At 35.2% G+C, this 24,142-nt stretch overlaps 1 protein-coding gene across 3 annotated transcripts in view; it reads right to left on the minus strand.

Moving 5' to 3' along the window:
• Positions 1-11,603: 11,603 nt before the first annotated feature.
• The window catches only part of GALNT7 (polypeptide N-acetylgalactosaminyltransferase 7), a 45,439-nt gene continuing 32,900 nt past the window's right edge, over positions 11,604-24,142 (minus strand). For 2 of the 3 annotated variants that reach the window (XM_087724581.1, XM_087724583.1), the window contains 7 exons: positions 23,888-24,070; positions 22,143-22,260; positions 20,719-20,841; positions 18,940-19,158; positions 17,238-17,336; positions 15,919-16,047; positions 11,604-14,520 (listed from right to left, as the gene is read on the minus strand). In XM_087724581.1, the coding sequence (XP_087580707.1) occupies positions 14,383-14,520; positions 15,919-16,047; positions 17,238-17,336; positions 18,940-19,158; positions 20,719-20,841; positions 22,143-22,260; positions 23,888-24,070 (1,009 nt within the window). In that variant the 3' untranslated portion in view covers positions 11,604-14,382. The remainder of the gene's footprint in view (positions 14,521-15,918; positions 16,048-17,237; positions 17,337-18,939; positions 19,159-20,718; positions 20,842-22,142; positions 22,261-23,887; positions 24,071-24,142) is intronic. The other variant, XM_087724582.1, reaches the window with a different exon arrangement.

Here is a 24,142-nt window from a genome sequence, read left to right on the forward strand (position 1 = left end):
CATATCAGTATTCAACTAGTCGGACAATTTAGGTGTTTTATTTTTTATTTTATACACTCTTTTTGCGTAGTCTTGTTTTGTTGTGTTTTGTATATTGTTTTGCAGTTTGTATTTTAATGTTTTGAATAAAAATAAAAATATTGTGAAAATAAAAGGAAAGAGGAAAAGGGGGAAAGAGAAGCTGACAAAAGCTTTTTTCCTATATTTGCTGCTCACTTATCAGCATGAGATATAGTATAAAGAAAGTGTAACAACTGCAATAGAGTGAATGCAATACAACGAACACTAATTTAATTTACAGGTGTCAGGGTTCGAAGTAATAGCCCATATAAAATCAAAGCTCCAAGGCAAGTTTCCTCAAAGTATAGATTTATTAGGCATGTCATATTGGCACAGCTGGTGAAAACCTGAATCTGAAGTCCCCCGGGTTTTCCCCACCCAGTTCAAAATCCAAAGTTCTTTCCCCCCCCCCCCCATCACACACAACCATCACATGCCCCAATCAGGTTTCTCTCTCCATCCCGGAGACTCCCATCTACAAACTTCCAGATGCTGATGGGAGTGTCCTTGGTTCCCAGAAGAAAGAATGTTATTTTGGCTACATATTCCCCCAGTGATCTGTACTCCACCCTCCCTTTCCCTGAGCTCCACCCAGCCTCGCTGTTCCAGCCCTGAAGACGTTCAAAGATGGCTCCAGGGTTGACAACAGATACTGCTGATTTTGAGTTGATGAAAACTGCAGTGCTTTCTCAAAATCCAAAACAGTTATACAATTGATAATGACTGAATGTAAGGTATGTAAAGAGAGATACACCCCTATTGCAGCACAATTTTGCCATGGGTGTAAGGCAAAATTACAAGGATGACAGTACATATATTGTTAACTGAACAATAAAACTGTTGAAAAGTGCTATTTATCAGCACTTTCTCTTTTACATTAACTATATAACACCTAAGAATTTTATTCGCATTTGCAGAATATTTGGACAACATAATTTATCAACAACAACCCTGCCCAATACAACAGCAGTTTATCCCTTATTTCATATTGATAGTTGAATCTGGTTCATCAATGTATGTATGTATGTATGTATGTGTGTGTGTGTGTGTGTGTGTGTGTGTGTGTGTGTGTATGTGTATACAATACATACATACATACATACATACATTTATTTATTTATTTAAAGTCACAACCCCTGGTATGCCCAAATATGGGAGGAAGTTCACTGCTTCCATTCTCTGTCCATCGGCTCGTCGTAAGAGACCATCCAGACAGAAACCCAATATTTTTACTGTTGCCTTTGTTACATTTGTGTTGTATGTGGGCTGATTTGTGCCTTTATTTATTTATCAGCACAAATACAACACACACACACACACACACACACACATGTAATACAGGTAGTCCTTGATTTACAACAGTTAATTTAGTTACCATTGAAAGTTACAACAGCACTGAAAAAAGTGACTTATGACCATTTTTACACTTAGGACTGTTGCAGCATTCCTATGGTCATGTAATCAAAGTTAGTCGCTTGGCAACTGGTTCGTATTTATGATGGCTGCAGTGTCCAGAAGCCACGTGATCACCTTTTGCAACCTTCTGACAAGCAATGTAAACGGGGAAACCAGATTCACTTAGCTGCTTCAGTAACTTAACAACTGCAGTGATTCACTTAACCACTGTGGCAATTAAGTAATATAATGGGGCAAAACTCACTTAACAAATATCTCACTTATCAACATAAATTTTGGGCTTAATTGTGGTTGTAAGTCGAGGACTACCTGAATCAAAAAATAAAACTATAGTATTTAATGTAATCATTAAAACCTTTCTCCCCAGAGCTGTTAAACTAGAATTTGCTTGTCTATGACTGGATAGGCACTTTTTTTGCTGCACTTTATATGAAAGATAATTTAATGCAGTAATTCTGGCAATACAATTTCTGATAAAGTACTGTAATCTTTTTGATCGGAGTTTTCACTGAACTGTCTAGTAGAACATATATTCCATTATTCTCAGAGACTGTTGCCTGAAAATACTCAAGAGAGCCTAGCAGAAATAAAAGGTATGGAAGAAATTTTTTAAAAGTCAATATATTCTTAGTCACAGAAGTTCACTGGATTACTTAGAGTCAGTCATTTTTAGTACAACTTGTCTTCAGGGCTGTTGAGAGGAAAAGTAGGAACTCTTAAAAAGTCTGACTATAAATCTAACAAATGGTAGAAAAATAAAGATTGCAATAGCTTTGTCCCGGCAGTTGCAACTATTATTACTGGAAGAACACTTTCTATCATGTTGTTTTTTATTCCATTTTGCTGTTGGTAACAGAATCAATACATAATTCTTTACAAGAATGTCCTTTGTTTAACAGAACTTTCTCTAGAGTTGCAGTAGAATCTTTATACAGCATAATAACCATGAACAAATCAATACCAGTATCTTCTATATATGGTATGCTTTCATAAACTAAAAGATAATTGGGATGCAGTGACTTGCGGTGAGGTTTATGCCTGGTGAGGCACTGACACAGAGATTTCAATTTTTTTTAGACTTGTGGACTTCAACTCCCAGAATTCCACAGCCAGGCATGTTCAGTTCCGATTTAAAGCGACAGCATTTGTTTTTCTCCTTTGCGAAAAAGTTTTCCTTCATTCTTTTTCTTCTCCCTCCCCCTCCTTCCTCCCTCTCTCCCTCCCTCCCCCCTCTCAAACAGACACACGCACACAGAGAAGTTGGATCCCTCTCTCACTCAGTCTCTCTCAAACAAACACAAACACAGAAGTTGGTTTGGATATATTTTCCAATGGATTGAAAGCAGTTCCTCTGCCATACCCCCCCCCCCCAATTCCCCTGCTGCCTTCTGATCCGAGCCTTTGATTGCAGGTGGAGCCACGTTGCCTTTTCAAACTTGTAATCAGTGAAGCTGGGCTTATATACTTTTATCCAGCTGTGTGTGTGTGTGTGTGTGTGTGTGTGTGTGTTTGAAAAGGCAATGTGGTTCTGCATGCAATCAAACTACACTTGGGGAGGGATCTACACTTGTGGATGAAGTTTGAATTCCTCCCCCTCCCTCCGACCCACACACATACTTTTTCCAGCTGTTTCAGATAGGATTTCAACTCTGCTCTTGCTTGCCATCATGAAAAGAAAAAAAGCAAGAGCTGAGGTCAGGCTGAGCTAGTTGCTGCCAGAGTCGTCGTGGATGACTCTGCTTAGTGCTTAACTGTTTAAAAAAGCCTCTAAAAAGTGCCCTCTGCAGGAGGAGGTGGGAGAATGAAGTGCCTCATCTATATCAAGAATTTTTCGGCTTTTAACTCTTGCTTAACTCTGCTCGAATGATCATAAAACGCCAGACTAGATGAGGCACTTCGTTCTCCTGCCTCCTCCTGTAGAGGGCACTTTTTTAGAGGCTTTTTTAAACAGTTAAGCACTAAGCAGAGTCATCCACGATGACTCTGGCAGCAACTAGCTCAGCCTGACCTCAGCTCTTGCCTTTTTCCTTTTACATTTTTCTTTTCTTTTCATGATGACAGTGGTGAGGCTCTGCCTCTCCTGCCTCCCCTGACTGCACATCCCTGTTGGGATGTCCCTGAGCAGAATACAGGAAGGAAAAATCCTTACCAGTACAAATTCTTATTTGATGAGGAAAAGAAACATGTTAAAAGTGATATCAGACTACTTTTTTTTCAAAGTAACCAAGATTATTAAGGTGAAGAAGGAAACATCCTCAGTCTAATTTGGCTACTACTATTTGAACAGAATTATATATAGCAATGTCTTTCAAGGGCTTAGCAATGTTGAGTCTTTTCCCCTGCTTTAGTCACATTCATACTGTAGCTATAAATAACACAGACCAATGTATACATTACAGTGAAGGTATACTTACTCTGGTTACTTTCAGAATCAGCACAGATATTATAAAAAATGTCAACAATTGCCTAGTTCTGAAAAGTGGCAAGCATGATTCCTCAAACGTATCTCCCAAGTATTTTCTAGTTGTCAATTTAATATATGAAGAACTAGATTTATTTCGTAGATCGTTTTTGTTTTAAAGATCTATTGGTATTGTACCACATAAAATAGAACAGAAGAGATTGGATAGCAATCAAGTATTTTGAAAAACATATAAATATATAACGCAAATTTGTATGAAAACACAACTGAGACATATTTAAAGTCATGATTTGATTATTTTTGATGAAGCAAAATTAAGCAAAATTAAGGTTTTCAGAATATAAACCTGTTCTCATTGCTAATGAAATGTATCATAAATCTTGTATGTAATCCATGTTTTCTCATGATTTCCTCAGATCTGCGTCTATAGAGATATATTCATGAAATCAAACAGTTATATATTGAATGAGTCTAGTTCTCCATATTCAATATTTTTGGACCATGAACACCACAGTGTTTCTGGCAATGAAGTCAGCCAATAAGGCCATGCTTCAGATTTGAAACTAAAAAGATACTTCGGAGCTTGCACAAGTATGCATATAGTACCTGTCTGCAACTCCCTAAACATCAGTTCCTGGAATTGTGTAGCAAATACAGAGGTAGCCATACAATCTTGGAAAAAGAGGCATTTGTTTTAACTGGTACCACATGAGTAATTGCATTTTTGAAGGACCTGTCTGCCTTTGAAGCATTGCATAAGCCAAAATCATACTTATATGATTTCAGACTACAATTTATGTGTTTGTAGAATTCATACAATCTTAATAATATTGTCCCTTTTCAGAAAAGAGGGGTGGAAGGAACAAAGTACATGAAGTAATCTACATTCATACATGGGAAATACCTACAGCAAAGATTAATGTTAATTACAAGTAGAGTCACTTCTGGGTGAGATGAGTATCATATAAATTTAATAAATAAAACATGGGTTTTTCAAGAACAAATCTTAATACCTTATTCTTTTTCTATTGGGCAGCATTAACAGGCATACACAAAGATCAGGAAAACATTTCGCAAAGTATCTCGTCACATGTTGATTATTAAATTTAGTGTGAGGTGGATGGCATGCTGCTTAAGAGGTTACACTGTTGACTTGGAAAAATGGTATTCAAAGAATTCTCACTAATACTTCCTCAACAAATTGAAAAGCACTATTAGGTGTCAAAAGACTATTCCTGGTTCCTATAAGCTTCAATACTTTTATTAGTGATTTGGATGAAACAGTGGAAGGAATGCTCATCAAAGGACAAATGACTCCAAATTATTTGGGGTAGCTAATGTGTTATAATACAGAGATGATATTAAAATGATTTTGATAGGCTATAGAAATAGAAATGGCAGGTTATAATTATCAGAATTATTTGAAACTAACAAAACTTAATCATGAAAAGTGTAGACTTTTTCCTTAAGAGATAGAAACCCAATGCAAGGGTATAAGACAATAACCAAAAAAAAAAACATGTTTTCATATATAACATATTCCAAACTGAATATAAGCCAGTAGTATGATACTGCTGCAAAAGCTGTATAAGTGCCACACTTCAGAAAGTACTTGTTCCACTTTATTTTTGCTTTGATCAATTTCCCTCTTAAAGTACAATGGCCCTTTCTGCCTATCATGCTTTAATACATCCCAAGGAAATGCAACAGGATCAGAAACAGCAATGAATATGATAAGGGAAAATGAAACCCTATGAACTGACACTAAAAGATACAGATGTGTTTAATCTTCATCTTTAATCATGAATGGGATTGTGATAAGAATCAATTTGCACAGATCAGTAGTTTTCTTATGCTAGGCAGCACACAGCATAATGAATACAGGTAGTCTTCCACTTATGCCTGCAATTGAGTCTACAATTTCTGTTGCTAAGTGAGACATTTGTTAAGTGAGTTTTGTCCCATTTTGATCTTTCTTGCCACAGTTAAGTGAATCACTGCAGTTGATAAGTTAGTAACCTACTTCTTAAGTGAAATTGGCTTCCCCATTGGCCTTGCTTGTCAGAAGATCACAAAAGGGGAATCACATAACCTTGGGACACAGCAACAGACATAAATATGAACCAGTTGGCAAGCATCTGAATTTTGATCACATCATCAAGGTGGGTAAAATGAGGACCCAGATTGTTGGGGGCAATATGCTGACTCTCTGTAAACCGCTTAGAGAGGCCTGAAAGGCCTATGAAGCGGTATATAAGTCTACTGCTATTGCTATTGCTATCATCATGAGGCTACTGCAAAGGTCACAACTGAAAAAATGGTAATAAATCACATTTTTCAGTGCTGTTGTAACTTTGAACAATCACTAAATGAACTGTTGTAAGGATGATCTGTATGAGGTTCAAGACATTGTGATTTTTGATTTTGATTGAATACAAATTTCCTACCAGAATGGACAGTAGAACCAATTCAAATGGAGCTGGATGTCTCATCATTGCATATGTTCAAATGGAGGCTATATAGCTGAAAGGTTTTAATCTGGCTCCTGCAGCAAATATTGACTGGATTTAAACATCTGCATTGCTCTTCTGAGTCTATGACTATTTATGCTGTATCAGATTAACAATAGCAAGCTATGTGGAAACCAGTAAAATTTAATACCTACTTTCTATAAATAAGTCTTCTGTAAACTGTAGAGTGGAATTGTTTTCAAGCATTAATTATCTTACTGAATACTTTACTAATTGGTTAGTTTTTATTTTACCTATGTTTCACATATGAAATAAAGGGAGCCAAAATACACAGAGAAAAATATTCTTTAAAAATAATGCTACACGTAAAGTCAATTTCTTTAATTTATTTCCAAGTAGCTCAATTTATGAAATTAAAGCTGAGGGATTCTTAAACATTTTTATACTTTTCTATATAAATTATAACATTGTTTTCAATTTCCAGTAAAAAAATCTACTAAAGGCAATTTTTAAACTTCATTGTGAAAAATGTAATAGTTTATGGTTTGTTTCAATGACCAAAACACTTTATGCAAGCAGTTGAAATCAGTGCAGATTAAGTTACATTATTATTGTAATAGGAATTTATATATTTACAGACATGTGAAAAAGAAAATAAACCTTCTTTGAATTCTATGGTTTTACCTTTATAGTAAAAATCATCTAGTCCTCAGCTGGTATTAAAAACAGATAAACACAACATAGCAATAGCAATAGCAATTAGACTTATATACCGCTTCATAGGGCTTTCAGCCCTCTCTAAGCGGTTTACAGAGTCAGCATATTGCCCCCAACAACAATCCGGGTCCTCATTTTACCCACCTCGGAAGGATGGAAGGCTGAGTCAACCCTGAGCCGGTGAGATTTGAACAGCCGAACTGCAGTCAGCTGAAGTAGCCTGCAGTGCTGCATTTAACCACTGCGCCACCTCGGCTCTTATAGGAGTCATGCACCAGGACAATGATCCCAAATATACCAGCAAATCTACAACAGAATAGTTGAAAAAAAAAAGAATCAAGGTGTTGCAATGGCCCAGTCAAAGTCCAGATCTCCACCTGATTGGAATGCTATGGCAGTACCTCAAAAGAACTGTGTATAAACAAATGTCCACAAACATCAATGAACTGAAGCAAAGGTGTAAAAAAGAGTGAGCAAATTCCTTCACAACGATGTGATAAAGTCAGACAGAACACAATTATTTCAAGTAAACGTTGCTCTACAAGCTATTGGATTATAAAATATACTTTGTTTTTCACACAAGCTTCTCCATTTTTGCTTTCTTTTTGTGAAATATGTCGTGTTGTTTATCTGAGGTTGTATTTGTCTATTTTTAAGAACTGCTAAGGATGATTACTATATCCTGATATGTAAACTATAGATCTCAAAGACAGTATACTTTCTTTTTATATAACTCTAAAACATTGTTAGGGTACAATATTAAGGACAAAAATGTATTTTTTAAATAAAGCATAATTGATTAAAATCTCCATATACATGTATCTCAGTAATATGTAATATTGGGGTTGTTTTATAAGGGATGCAGTTATTAACTGCATAGATCTTATATAGGTAGTCCTTGACTTACAACAGTTCATTTCGTGACCATTTATAGTTACAACGACACTGAAAAATTACATGACTGTTTTTCAGTTGTGACCTTTGCAGCATCCCCATGATCAGGTGATCAAAATTAAGACTCTTGACAACGGGTTTACATTTATGACCCTTGCTGTTTGCCAAGGTTATGTGATCATTTTTTGTAATCGTCTGAAGCAGGGTCAATGGGAAAGCCAGATTCACTTAACAACCGAGTTATTAACTTATCAACTGCAGTGATTCAGTTAATAACGGTGGCAAGAAAAGTTATAAAATGGGACAAAACTCACAAATAGCAGAAATTTTGGGCTCAATTGTGGTTGTAAGTTGCGGACTACCTGTAAATGCAACAGATCTTAGGCAGACTAATTTTGCCTTCTTACATTACTCAGGTCTCACTAGTTCTGATTAGAATACAAGATTCTTATCATACATTAAGAAAAACTTTAAACTGTACAACTACTATGGAAGAAAAATGAAAAATCATATCTAATAAGTTCCTTATACTTCTATATTTGAAGCATAACTAAAATATTCCTATTTCCACATGAAAAATATACTGTTTTCTATTTTACCAATTTGCAGCTCCCTTTTCAAGTTCAAGAAATTCTGTGAATCACTAAATGTGGCAGCATTTCAGCAGAACCAAGACTCAAAATGCTTTTGATTTTTAATCAAGTAAAACCTGGCGGGATCCCAGAATGAGGGATCAAGCAGGGTCAGACTATGTGTTTTCCTGATGCCGCTTTTCTTTGGTGTGTGCTACATAATTTCCTGACTGTTGTAGTTTCAGCAGAAATCATGGCAGCATATTCTATTGGCAAGCCTTCCCCTGATTTCCTTAGTACTTTTCTTTCATTTCTTTCCCCCATTCTATTTCTAGATTTATTACATCCTTTTTATAGTAGGAAATAATCACTGTAGGGATTTTATTAATTATTGCATATATGGAGATAAATTTGTAGCAAATTCAGTTTAATTATATACTTTCTTAATTGTGATAAATAAATGGATAAGGGATATGATATAAAACTATGTTCACACTGAACATGTTTCTAAGCATAAACACCTCAACTTTGAGAATAAAATGGACATGCCAAATATCCACAATAATTGTTGCTAAATTATGTCTGCCAATGAAGTTATTAAGAGTTATATTTGCTTTTAGTTCAAGATCTATTTATTTTCATAGTTAAGTATGCAGTCTAACAATCTAAATGAAATAAAAAAATTGATGGAAAATCTTCATTCCATCTCATTCCTATTCAAGAATATTTATGTTTGAGTTATCTACAAAATGGCTAGATTGGGAAATGCAATTCTTAAGTTTTTAATACTTCCCTTTTGTAGTACAGCAAGTCTCAAAATCACATTGATTCTTACCTTAATATCTTACTCCTTTTTAAAACAGGTGTACTTGAAAATTGAATTCTCTTTTACCAACACACATAATAATGCACACGCCAGCACAAACAGCAACTATTTTCAAGTGCAAATTGATGCAAGAGTTGCCTTCATACAATAAATTGCTTTTCAAAATAAGATTTTGAGCCTGATTTTTAGCGTGCTCCTAATAGAAAGCCTACCCCCAAAATAAGCCCTAGTTAAGATCATCATCAGCTGGGGAGGAAGTTGCCAGTACCGGAGGTAGTAAAGGTAGTAAAGGTGTGAGGGTTGACGGTGTTCAGCAGCAGCCACAGCCTGTATAGTGCACGGGTGTTGATCACCTGTCCAAGCAGCAGGCAGAGGCGAGGCGAAGTACGCAATCCAGACGTGCCATGGGAAAGCTGAGAGATGGTGGGCTGGAGTGGCTGGCCGGCCATGGGAGGATCATCTTTGCATGGCAGCACTGCAGCAGATGAGGCAGAGACATGGGGGGAAGTGACACACAATCTGGATGCGCCGCATGGGCTGCAGGCAAGCTGAGAGACCAAAGACAAGTCTCCTACGGCTGCCTGCCCATCAGCTTGCTGGCAGCCCGCGTCTGGATTGGGTGTCTTTCTCGCACCTCTACCTGCATAGCATGGGCTGTGCAGCTCCAGAATGCGCCTTTTGTGAGTGCACTAGAGGGATGGAGTGCCCAGCTAGGCTGATCACCCTGACATCGTGTTTCCCCCAAAATAAGCCCTAATGCTTATTTTGGAGCCCCACAAAATATAAGACCGGGTCTTATTTTCTGGAAAACACTGGTACTTTAATATTCTTGTCTTAGAAATAAATACATTATTCCATGTATGGATTGATTATGCTTCTGCATGGATCAAAGCTTGTGTGCTTTGTTGGTTCAGAGCTGGATATTTTACCAAAGGCATTCCAGGACAGGAATAACAAGGAAAATTCCAGTGGTGGTAGAAAGACATGAGAAGTGAATGCCGGATGGTAAGGATAAAAATATAGGGTCCATGTGCTGTAAGTTCAAGCTGTGGAGAAACAAGGTGCTTGGAAGATAGGCAGCCTAGTGTTCTGACCTAGGCTTCTTGATACAGTAAAAAGCACATGCTTAGGCCCAAGAACCCTCTTTTTATTTCAAAGGCCATGAATTATGTTCATTTACAGCCCATAATGAGTCCCAAATAGTTGTAAAGAGTCCTACAGTAGGCTGCCAAAGTCTTCAGGATAAGGCTGATAAGCACCCACCTTTATCTTCCTTGAAATGCTGCCAAAGACTTAATTAGCAATTAGCTTGGCAAGGCCACACAGAGCAAAGAGTCAAAACAGAGCTTCAGAAGATAAACTGACCAGCATGAATCAAATTGCTTCCGGCAAAGGCTCATGTGCCTTTGCTTCTCCTTTATGTCTTATGGCAGGGGCCAATCTCCAAGCCTTACTCCTGAGTCGTTCCTTCTGTCTTAACTGTTCTTGTCTTTCGGCAGTTCCCAGTTCATGCGCACACTGGGAAAAGGGAGAACCTGTTCTTCTGCCTCACTGATGTCTGACTCTTGAAACTCCAGAGGCAGTACAAAACTCCCAGATGGCGCTGGCCCCCTCTCTGCCTCTGATGCAGAGCCCTCACCCAAGCCTTCCCCAGACTCCAGGACTGGCCCATGTTCCTCCCCAACCTCCATGCTGTCGCCATGCTGCTACCAGCTCTGCAGGCTGCCAGTGGACCACAACACATAGGTATCCAATGCAGAGGATAGGATGCTGCACATCCCTCATGCAAAAGAGAAGCAGAAGGCTCTCAGAAATGCCCTATTTGCCTAGAATTGTTCCAAATTTGCCTCAGTTGAAACCTGAATTATTTGAGTTTTACATTAGGTGGACCTGGGTTGACCACTGGAATAGCCACCACCTCACCTGGATTAACTCAGCCAAATTGATAAGGCATAATGTTTTATTTCTATCTGTAGGGCAAAACCCATTTCCACTTTATATATCTCTGACATTATGTAGTTTTCTTGGTAAAAATACAGAGTGGTTGATCATTGCCTTCTCCTGTGTAGTATGAATTGATGCTGTTAATATCATAATCCCTTCTAGCACCTAGCACCTACCTATATTGCTTATATATATACTTTCTCAAAATGTTTTGATTATGAACATGATCAATTATTGGTGCAAACATATTTATGAACATGATCAATATTGGTGCAAACATATTATAAACCCACAAGTTAAAATTTATTTCTTCACCTAAAAAACAAGCAGCCCAGAAGATATACAGAAAAATTCCCAGATTATTTCTTGTAAAACTTTTTTAGATTTATACAATCTTTACAGAAACATACAGTGTATCAAAATCTGCATAAATCAAATTTATAAAATGAGTAAAAATGCATAGTGATCAACTTACAGAGCAAGGATATGGGATCTACTTCTTAAAAAGCAGGTTACTGTATGAAAAGTCATTAGGAGTAACGGCTTATGTTATAAGATTTACGTTTAAAAATACAGATCCATTCTCACATACAGTATCATTTTAAATGGATTGCACACAATACCCATTTAGCACATACACACTTGCACAATGTGCAATCTCTTTCACTTATGCATAGTAATATGATTAATATATATTCAAAAATGAAATAATTTCATTCAAGGAAATATTAAATGTGCCCAGAAATTTTATCACCTTTTCCCATCTTCTTCCACTTTTATTTCTAAATTATTAACACTTTTTAATACCCAAAAGACAGATAGTTGAAAAATAAAATCACTCTAAAACTAAATTACATGTATCTGGTCTTAGGGTCAGCATTTATCCTTTTAAATAAAGAATCTCCATCACTCTCTTTGAGGAATAGACAAAATCAGTGCCAAAGATTTGCACTACTGAAATTATTTTTGTAATTCAATAAACTCCCTATTTACGATTCCATAATCCTTTAATTTGGGTTAAGGTTGGGGCAACTGGAGGGAGCTGAACATCAGAAGATTTTTTTTGCACTCTAGGAAATATCTGCCACCACCTAGGATTGAACTCTCAATCTTACGAGTGGGAGACAAGCGTCTTCACCATTAAGCTACCATGCCACTCATGTGTAATTCAAAATAAAATAATTTTAAAATGATCTAATTTTAAAATGAATCTGAATTAATTGATTCTATGCATTAAGTATTTCAGTAGAATATAGGTGTGCAGCACTTCACACCTGACCCACAGGGTAATTATTGAAATCACTCTTTAAGACTGAATATTTAATTTGAACATTTTTTTAATTCTCACCAAAAATGTATTTTATTAACCAAAGTTTTTTTAAGTATTCTTTTTTAATTTAGTTAGGACTAAGCAATGCTTCCAAAATAGTTTGGAAAAGGTGATTCAGGAAGTACCAGGAGTGTGATTAGAGAACCTACATGCAACTCTAAAGCAGTTTTAGATTGCACAGCTTCCCTCTACAGCTCTCGTGTTCTCAGGAAAAGAAATACATTAAAAAATGAAGACAGATATTATGTTTACGTCACTGAATTCTCCCAAGTACGTTTCTGAAACTGAAACAGAGTCATAGCGCAATATTAATGTGCTGTATATATTTAATTTTCTACGTTTGATTTTGTCTTCATGCTATGGGCAAATCTAATCGTTCAAAACATCTCTTAATTAAACTATTTATTTGGAAGAATGAAGTTCTCAAGTTGTGTACCAGAAACAAAAACCCACTCTCCAATTCTACTATACATGGATAGATTTCTTACCAAATACTGCCTGTAAAATAATTCAGAAATTGTTAAGAAATTGGATTCAAGTTTATGAACTGGATCAATTTTGCTACTCAATATTAGGCAGATGTAATTTTTTTTCATTTCTGACATATTTTGTTACGTAAGGGATACTATAGCAGGGAGTGCTTGTATCTACAACAAATTCCATTTGAGGCATCAAATTAGAGAAGACTTAATCTGTTTCAATGGTTCATAGATTTAAGTGCTACCCTTTACACCAATTTAATCATTCAAAATGTTCAAGATGTTTTAACATTGCTATTTTGGACACCCATATCACATTATTGGTATGCTTTATGCACAAATTATTTAATGTACTAATTAGGAATAAAGAGTATACTAGTAAAATTAGAACATTATTTAAACGTAATGTGGGCATTGCAAATTTTTCCTGTTCCTAATATGAAGAGAGACTTCAATATATTTATCCTGTAATGAATTTCTCTGGTCAGTTAAGGAGGAAAAATTAAGGAAACACTAAATATACTGAAGATTCTTTTTTCAAAAAAGCAGCATGACTGTGAAAGAAGGCCACCTTGGCTATAAACCTGTGGCAGTGCTTAGTAAAATGTAAAAACAAACAATATATAACAAGTCAATAATCCCATATTATATGCCAAGTTTTTTTTCAAGTGTGAATGTTGGAATTAAAAAAAACAAACTGCCTGCAAACCCCTGAGTGTAATCCCAAAGAAGACAACAAATACTTGGATCCAATTCTTTTGTTTGTGCCCAAGTGAAAGGCACTTAATCACACCTGGGAAGTTGCCGATTTTCAGCCCTTTACACCATTCAGAACGTTTATAGAAGGTCCTTAAGGAGGGCTCTAGGATAAGGTTGTCACCATAAGAGGAAAAGGAAATGACCTCTTACCCATGTAGAAACAACCTCCTACTACTTTGGATCCAAGCTTGTGCTTCTAACTTTGTTCCAGTAAAACAAGTCAAAGCACTTTAAATGATAAGCCAGAGCATCTAAAAACAACATCCTAAAAGAAAGCAAAGAGATGTAAACATCTATTGACGTTTAAGGTAAGAGCAGTTTTTGTAAACATTAACTGCAGATGATAAATCTATCACAGTTCATCTAAGTCCTTCATCCAGATCAGGACATTCCAGGCTCCCAGCTATACAAGTTAACAGTTGCAGCAGTTTTCAGGTTATTTTCAGTTCTATACAAATTACATTTGTCAGTAGGTAGATGCAGCTATTTTGTTTACACACTTAGGATATTGTTCATTTCCCATTTTTGTGTTTCTTTATTTGAGTCACAATCTGAAATAAATACTTGATGTAAAACTTCTGAACGGTCCAAGCATTTCCCTGATGAGATGTGAGTAAATCTACGAAGATTCTGAAAAGCAAAAGCAATATGCTGTTAGTTTTTAATTAAAAACAACAAATCAAATTTAGTTTTTCTTTAACTTCTCAACAGCAAAGTAGGAATATAGGTTAGGAACTATTTGTTGGAGCAACCTGCCTAAGCCTGACAATTCTATGAATCTTGAGTTTTTGACAAGCTGCTATTTAGATTCACAAGAAAAAAATTACACATAGGAATTCAAATACATTGTACTAGTAATATATACACAAAAGAAAAACCAGACCTAATAAAAATATTTCTTTTTGAGTAAGAAAATAAAATTCTGTGACTAAAGCTTTGGGACTTAGGTATGTGAGCACCTAAGTAAGAGTTGTCTGTTGTAAGGTTCAGTTAGGAACAGTGTGACCCTCCTGGTCCTGAAGTGACTTGATACCATCTTATCACAATCCCCTTCTGGACCAGCTCTGAAGGGTGGAAACATAAAGCTCAATTTTATAAAGGTATTTTACCTTCCTGAAGGACTGGTCTCAATTGACTATAGTGGAGGCTGAGGCATCAAATATGCAGGAGCTCCAGTATGAGTCCTGCAAGGGGTCAGCCTTTCTGTCCCACTATTCAGTTTTTAAATGTACATTTTGGAAATGGTCAGATGCCAACATCCTATGAATGTTACATTATAACTTTTACTGCTTAATTGCCAATTGCATTATTCAATTATTATACTTTTGCATTGTATTGTATAATGGAAGCTCGGTAAGCCATGTAGAGGGCAGTAAGGTTTCGGGTAGCAAACAAATTTTAAAAATAAGTAAGGAGGAAAGTAAGTAAGGAGGAAAGTAAGGAGCCGAGGTGGCGCAGTGGTTAAATGCAGCACTGCAGGCTACTTCAGCTGACTGCAGTTCTGCAGTTCTGCAGTTCAAATCTCACCGGCTCAAGGTTGACTCAGCCTTCCATCCTTCCGAGGTGGGTAAAATGAGGACCCGGATTGTTGTTGGGGGCAGTATGCTGACTCTGTAAACCGCTTAGAGAGGGCTGAAAGCCCTATGAAGCGGTATATAAGTCTAACTGCTATTGCTATTGCTAAGTAAATAAGTACTTCAAGACCTATAGATATCACACTATTGGTGTATCTGCAACTTATTTTCCTCTCCGCCTTGCCTTTTAAGTCACAAAATAATACATACATACACACATATTCATACATACATATTAGGACTATACTATGTTGTGGATAAATTCATTAAATCTTGTTTATAACCAGTAATAATTTCTATGATGAACAAAGGCAGTTACACAGATGAACCCATTCATCCAAAGATAATATCTCATGTTTATATCAACCTGTTTTATGCTATGATTTAAATCTAAAATTCATAAATAGAATTATTTATCATTATCCTAATGGAACTCTCAGCACTAATCAGATACCTTGAAGTACTGCCACTCCTTGTATTCATTTAAATTGCAATGTGTAATCATAACTTTAGATCCATCAGGTCCTTTAATCAAGCACTGGTCATACTGCATGAGTTGGTTAGCTTCGTTAATTCTGAAGAGCTAAAAATGAATATTAAAAACAATGCATTATTTTGTTCTAAAAACTGAAAAATGTTAACATATAAAACGTATTGATGCATACAAGTAAGACTGAAATCAGCCTATAAATATAACCAAAGAGGCATACTTAAATATGTATTGGCAAAAATAAATAATTATGACAAAAAAATTAAAAAGCTATATGCTAAATATTACCATTTGAGAATAGATTTGAAAGTGTATCTATCTATTTCTAGCTAAGAAATTAATAACAATTAATTTCAAATAAGCAATTTCCTGAGGAAGGTTCTGGGACTTCTGTATTTCAACTTCTGAATTCAGAAAATTTTAGAACAAAAGTTTATTTGAAAGACTAAACTAAGTGAACTGTACACAGAAACTAAACTGCTAAGTCTTAAAGGTAAAGGTTTCCCTCACACATATGTGCTAGTCGTTCCCGACTCTAAGGGGCGGTTTTCATCTCTGTTTCAAAGCCAAAGAACCAGTGCTGTCCGAAGATGTCTCCATAGTGATGTGGCAGGCATGACTAAACGCCTAAGGCACATGGAGCACTGTTACCTTCCCACCAAAGGTGGTTCCTATTTTTCTACTTGCATTTGTACATGCTTTTGAACTGCTAGGTTGGCAGAAGCTGGGCCAAGGAACGGGAACTCACTCCATTACCCGGTGCTACGGATTTGAACCGCCAAACTCCCGACCTTTCTGATCGACAAGCTCAGCGTCTTAGACAGAGCCACCATATCCCTTGCTAAGTCTTAAATATAGAGTGAGAATATTATTCCTGTTTACATGGCATGAAAGTTAAGGTAGTAACTTAAAATCTGTGCACTTTGGCTGCTTCAGTTTATTTTTCAAAATCATATAAACTGAAGCAGAATTACAACCCAAATCTCTTTACATATAGACAGTTTCTCTGTATACATTACATTGAAAGCATTTTTTTTTAAAAAAGAAACAATTTCAAATAACTCAATAAAAGAGATTAAGTATACATAGTATTTATTGGGTAAAGGAATATGGGACAATAATAACTTATGATACACACACAAACAAGAAAATTTGTTATATGGTGTTTATATCACAAAAATGTTTCTTGGATTGGGAAGGAGAGCAGCTTCCAATTTAAAAATCATAAGCAATTTATTTAATATTTTGGCTCACAACTGAAACTATTATCTGACTCTACTTACTTGATTTCCTCCCATTCTATGGCATGGACCAAGTTCCACAAAGCCTCCATTGGTATGACCCATACTATCTATGCAGTATGCTGTTTCAAAACCTCTAATCTGAAACACATTTATGATTTGCACTACTGTTATAATATAGCAAATTAATAATAAATAGAAATTATATGGAAAACTATTATTTGTAAACTACAACAAAATAGCGTAATATAACCCATGCATGTATAAAGGTAAATAGTATATCAAATAACAAAAGATTCAAAGTAAACCCTATAACTCTCCTTATAATTAATGCATGTTATGTTCACTCTCAAAGGAGCTTCAGATATGAGATAAGGATCTCCAGGTATTGGTGAACTATAGCCACAACTTTTTTTTTGGGGGGGGGGCATAGTAGAAGCTGCTGAACTGTAGTTCACCAACATTTAGAGGCCACAAGTTCCTTAGCCTGGATTATGGAGCACTAAATTGAAAAACAAGAAAGAGAATTTGTGCATACACCTAATCTTGTTTTCAATTCTCAATTATTAGCACAGAGAACTCTCCCTTTATAAATTTCACTGACTGTCTAAAGCATGGTTTCCCCAAAAATGACATCCATAAATGTATCTGTCCTAATATTCTCTACCATAGCCACAAACTGTATTATATATATTAAATATTATCTCATAGCAGCAACCACAATAATCAATGAAGTCTAATGAAATACATTGAAAATATCTGCTGCATGAGAATAAGAATTATTCTTGTTATAGGCAAAGAACAGGGAGTTTATTTCAAACAAGTAATTGGTAGGCAAGATGTTAATGATGTGTGATATTATACTATTTAAGTAAAGCAAAAATTTAATTCCTCTGAATAACTATTGCTTTTATTTAATTCTCTATACCTGGCAGATGTCAGTGGCCAATTATTTGAATCAATGAATGGCAAAATGGTCTTGGCAATAACTGCAAGCTTTATTTTAAAATCTTCCAGATTTGTCTTGTTTTTTTCCTATTTTCTTAAGAAGCAGTATTTGGCTGTTTGTCTCAATCTTTATCTATCTCATAAATGAGCATCATAAGGAATAAACCACTTCTTTACTAACCCTTCTCTTTGCCTTCTAAATTCAATTTCATAAAGACAATACTTATTTTAACTCCCATTGGCTTATTTATTACAAAATACTGATTACAAAACTTTCCTCTGGAAAAAGTACAAGGGCCATTCTATCCATAACAATTAGTTTAAAAATGTGTTTTCATTTTTATAGTGCCTAACCCTAGGAAACAATTTTCTGTTCATACAACTAATACATTTTGATTCTCTTCCATACCATGCCTAAAATCTCACGTTAATACATCAATATCTGCTACTTTTTGCAATGGTTTACAAAAAAAATCTAAATGTTCAGTTTCAGCTCAGGCAACAATAATGGCATGTGTATCTCTAGTTGGTCAGCAACTCCTACATGAAAAAAGCACTGTTTTCTGACAAGATGGTTTTGTTCAGAAAATCTGAATTTAATTTAATATGGTTTACTATGTGATCTAATATGGTTCCAACTGTTTAAATACTGTAATTCCTTTTCTACATATAAGAAGACACCTATTTCTTACAAGATTCCTTTTGCTTCCTCATCTAATATGCATTCTTAGATAGACAAGGCTAGTATTAGCTGAGGAGAGTATTAAAATACTGATTAAGATGAAAGAGAAGTTACCTCTCCCCACTCCACATTTCTAGGTGGCAGAGGATAATGAGAAGTTATATCATAGGCTATTTCTTCCATAAACCATTTAAAGCTTTTGCATCTGTGATCTTCACGAAATTTTTTCAGGTCTGATATATCACCATAAGCTAGTGCTTTTGTTTCAGGACGACTAGCATAGAAATAATCTTTGAATTCATCCCACCAGACCTCGACAACACGGACATAGTTCTGTAAAACACAAAATTAATGCATACATATGAAAAAGGTAAAGCAACTACAGATAGTCCTTAATTTTCAACAGTTCATTTAATGACTTGTTCATTCAAAATTATAACAGCACTGATAAAAATGACATGGCAATTTTTTAAACTTATGAACATTGCAGATCCCCAAGGTCAAGTGATTAAAATTCAGACATCTGGCAACTATGGTGTTTGCAGTGTCCCAGGGTCATGTGATCAACTTTTGTGACCTTCTGACAAGTAAAGTCAATAGGGGAGCTAGATCCTCTTAACCCTGTTACTAACGTAACACCTTCAGTAATTCACTTAACAACGGTGGCAAGAAAAGTTATAAAATGTAGCAAAATTTACTTAACAAATGTCTCACTTAGCAACAGAAATTTTGGGCTAAATTGTGGTCGTACATCAAGGACTATATTTATCTTACTTGACTAATTTTATTCCAATCACTTATTCAAGAAAATATATTATGAATGAAGGGAATATTTCACACAATGATGTCAATTTGCATCTTCAGTTAATCAAAATCGATTTAAGTACTTCACTCTAAGAACTTAAGAAGGTTTAATCTCTGTCACATTTCCTGCAACAATGTGAAAGTTGGGACTGAAGAATATTGTCTACTATCAATTTACAGAATGATTAGTAAGCAATTATACAGAAAACTTTTTATGTATTTTTATTTAATAAAAGTAGGGATGGAGAAGTTTTACAGTTTAAAGACTAGAATTTAACTGTCAAGTGTCAGCAGTACAATTTAGATGGGATTTCCAGAGAATGCAAAAAAGTTGCCTGGGATCACTGAATGCTTATCTATTAACTAAACAGGGATAGATAATTAGAAAACAATTATAAGGATGTGCAAAATTGTCCAATTGTAGGATTCAAATTAGGTTTTATTTTATTTTACTCCAATAAAGTCAGAGGTTGTCTGTTCAATCTAGATCTGTTTAGCAAAATATCTGAATAACTGAATAGGAATTTCTGCATTCGTATTTATTTCTGGTATGGAGGAAATGCAGTCCGCGGTCTTCACTCTGCCAGTTTGACCCGGCTCTGTGAGATGGAATGAACTCACGTCACTTATCCCTAACTCCTGCCCACCCAGCAGTTCTAAAGCATGCAAGTAGATAAATGGGTACCACTTTGGTGGGGAAAAACCTAGCAGAGAGTGGAAGTGTATGCAGAGAGTAAAAGTCAGTGCTGGACCTGGCCAGACGTGAAGCATTGTGACTGGAGATGAAGTAAGGCAAGACCAGTGGAGGAGCCTGGAAGAGCTATCAACCCGGGTACTGCTAGCTACCTGGTGTAAAAACTCGCTACAGTGCACCAAGGATATATATGCAAGAGCCAATGGAATGGAGTTTAGAATTTGCGGACTACATTGCGTGTCTACCATGCGTAGATTTCCCTGACATTGTATGCCATATGTTAAATTAGTAAATAAATCTGTTGTGAACTTATACAGCTTTAATTTAATTTAATTATTAACACGAAATGATATAGTAGGTTTATATTATTAACATTTTAGTGACATAAGCATTACCTTTAAAGTAGGAGATGACCCAACATAAGCTGGAGGTGGATTCCCTTGCCATCCCTGGAGACGATATATGTGCCCAACACGAGAACAAGGCACAAATAGTAGCTTTCCTCCACACTGCCAAATCTGAATATACAAGGAGATTTTACCAAATCAACACTATATTGAAAGCTTTAAATTGAACTGCACTCTTAGCATTAGTACCAAAATAACCAAAGTAATATGTCTTCCCTAATTAAATCTAATGAGCAGTTACACTTTATGTGGAAGAAAAAAAACCATAAGTAATGTTCAATATGAATAAAATAGTCAAGATTATAAGAACTGGATTTATTCCAAATTATGAAGTCATGTCTGCAAGTTATTTTAGAGACTCGTTTCATTTTGTAGTCTTACATTAAAACCAAAAAATGCAACGTAAGTCTGAACCATATTATTTTTTTCAGACCATAGCAAAATGTTCATTAGATTCCAAGTTGATATATTAAATTTTAGCACACTAAAGAAATACAATTTTTGACTTTATTAGCAAGATTGAACTGAAATAAACCCAGATGTGCCTAGACACTTGGATGATATTATATCAATACTGTTTTTATTACCAAAATCTTGATATCATCTGAATAGTTTAACAGGCTAGATAATTTTACATTTTAAATATTTTTGTATCTGTGTAGGCTTACTCAGAAATATTGCTCTAGTTCATAAACGGACTTCTGTTTTTATGTATTTTGATATCATTTCATCAAAAAGATTATCCAATGACATGTGTGGTGAAACTGACAATTTTCTATCTAGCCAACAATTTACATTAATTCACTTTGTAAAGATATAGGTACAATTTTCAGGGCCACAGAAGTGGTTCAACTTATAATGTACAGTATTATTCAACCTGACCTTGTTCAAACTTCAAAATTACGAAGTGGTTATTTTAAAAAGTGCCATATTTTAAATCTTATATATATAAGAGTTCTCCAGCTTCACCTATGCAAATTTCTTTTTAAGCCAAACTCCCAAAATATTAGGCAAATAAGGAACAAATTCAAGATAACTAAATGTGCTATTTTTAAAAGTCCTACAGAAAAACAGCTATATTTGGCTTTAAAAAAACCTCCTAAGAAACAAAGCACTGGCCTTAAAGAATAAAACAAAACAAACTAATTTAAGATTATCCACAATGAAGGATTACATAACTGAAGGAGTACTATGTACCTGTCTATATAACCTTCATTAGAAGCAGATTATTGTATTTGTATTGTATTTAATAGATTTATAGGCCGCGCAATCCCGAAGGACTCTGGGCGGCTATTCTTATAAGGTTATAAGAATGAAGAAGTCATTTAGGCCCTTTATCAATGAAGGTCACGAAAAGTGATCACACAATGACTTGAAAAATGGTAATAGACTCTCTGGAATGACTGGTTTACCTTGTAGGATATTTCAAAGTTTTCCCCACCCCAGATTTGTAGACCCGGATCATAGAGGCCTAACTCAAAAAAGAAATCACGTTCAATGGCAAATAATCCACCAGCCATGGCAGGCGATCTAGAAGATAAAAAAATATGTGTCTCTGTGTAGCATGACATAAATTGTTATTTTATTAAAGAAACGGGGAATAATTTAGATATGCAGAAATTATAAAGCATTGATTCTGAAGTCACAATAAGATAATTAGAATTTAGGAATACTGAAATAGATTAAATGTTTAATTCTTTCTTTCAAAGAATTTTAAACAATAATACAAAGGAAAAATGCTAAAATGAAACAGTTACTTTTCCAAGCTTAAAAGGGAAAAAAATTACAGCTTGTTTTAATTGTTACATAAGGAGGCATTAATCACCATGTGCCAATAGTTGTATCAATTCAGAATAGATTAAAACATGTAAAGGTTAAAAAAAAGTTCTTAGTGGGTCAAGTGACTGGAATGCTATTGAAGTTTCTGCTATAAACTATTGAAAAACCCTTGTTGACTGGATTTGAGAATGGGTCAAAATATTTTTTTGCTAGAAAGCAAAAATGTTTAATTAATTTATCAATGCTTCATAATTTCAATGAAATATATCAATAAATCACAAAGTAAAATAAAAACAATGCATCAATTTTTAAAAACTGCAGGAAATGATTAAAAAACAGATTTCTTCAGCTAAAGGGAAAGAACATTTGAAAAGAAAATAAGCCAGTTTGCATTGTTAGTGAAGAATAATTGAATCAAAGCAGAACCATAGGTCTATTAATATGGGGAGAGGGAAAAGGGAAATTAGAATAATCTTATTCCTTTCCAGGTAGGTATATTTTCTTCTTGGACATCCATTTTATTGGTGAAAACAAATTAAAGAGAATTGTGAAAATCAACAAAATCAACATATTTACAGCAAATGTATTTGCTTGTATTTGTTGTTATCAGTGTTAATAATACTTCAATTAATCTGGTTAACTCTTCTCCTGACACCAAGCTTGAGAGAGCTCTGGCCACGGTGTTCTCCTGCCAAACACTTGTTTTGCAGAAGTAACTTTGTCAAAACTCTTGACCCTGGATATATTCTCTACTTTCTTTTGGGGTAGACCCAGCACTGAATGGAAAAACTGAGCAATAGCTGCAAGCATTTACAATTTTCTGCTATGATTTCCCTTTCAGCATAGCATAACAGAATATTTTATCACACAACTGCTAATAATTGAAACTAATCTCAGTGTCATTCAAATATGTTAAAATATACAACGCAAAATAAAATAATATATAAGGCAATTCAATGCACTGGAAACAGATGTCAGAAGGGCTGCAAGCTTACACTGATACCAACATGCTTTGCTATTTCCCATTATGATGCCTGAAGTGTTTCATTACTTTTCTAATCAATAAGAATAATAACCATGCACTGAATTAGGAAACATTAATAACCTGAAGGATGTGAAAATTGCAATATCCATTCTAAGCAATTCCTAAAGCAGCAATAGTGTATTATATGTTGCTTAGAAAATTTAGTAGATAAACATACTATAGACAAGTTGCAAAAGTTAATTTAGTTATATTAGAAATGCTTGATCACAGGTTAGTGAAAAAAGAAAGGGCTTATTTTAAAGCATTTTTTTAAGAATGGAAGATCATGCAAGTATTTAATAGGTCAGTACATCCTTAAGAAAAAGAAAAACATTTAAGCCATTTAGTGATTACCGATACGGCTCAGTTTTTGTCTTTCTCACTGCCTTCTCACGTTTGGTCAGGGGAACCCTCTTCCAGAGCATGCTCCAATCCCATGCTCCTCTAGCAAACCCATCTTCGTCACCACCCCCTTGGGGTACAATATTATAAGTGTTGCCATCTATGACATCTATAAGCGGCACAGTACATGTGGTTCTGCAGGATTTTGGATGATGATGGTGAGGATGAAGGAAGGCATATGGCACATTTAAACGAACCATGGTTCAT

Source organism: Thamnophis sirtalis, unplaced genomic scaffold (genome assembly GCF_051295495.1).
Source record: "Thamnophis sirtalis isolate CommonGarterSnake01/CBP01778 unplaced genomic scaffold, rThaSir2_p1.2 scaffold_10, whole genome shotgun sequence".
Taxonomy (NCBI): domain Eukaryota; kingdom Metazoa; phylum Chordata; class Lepidosauria; order Squamata; family Natricidae; genus Thamnophis; species Thamnophis sirtalis.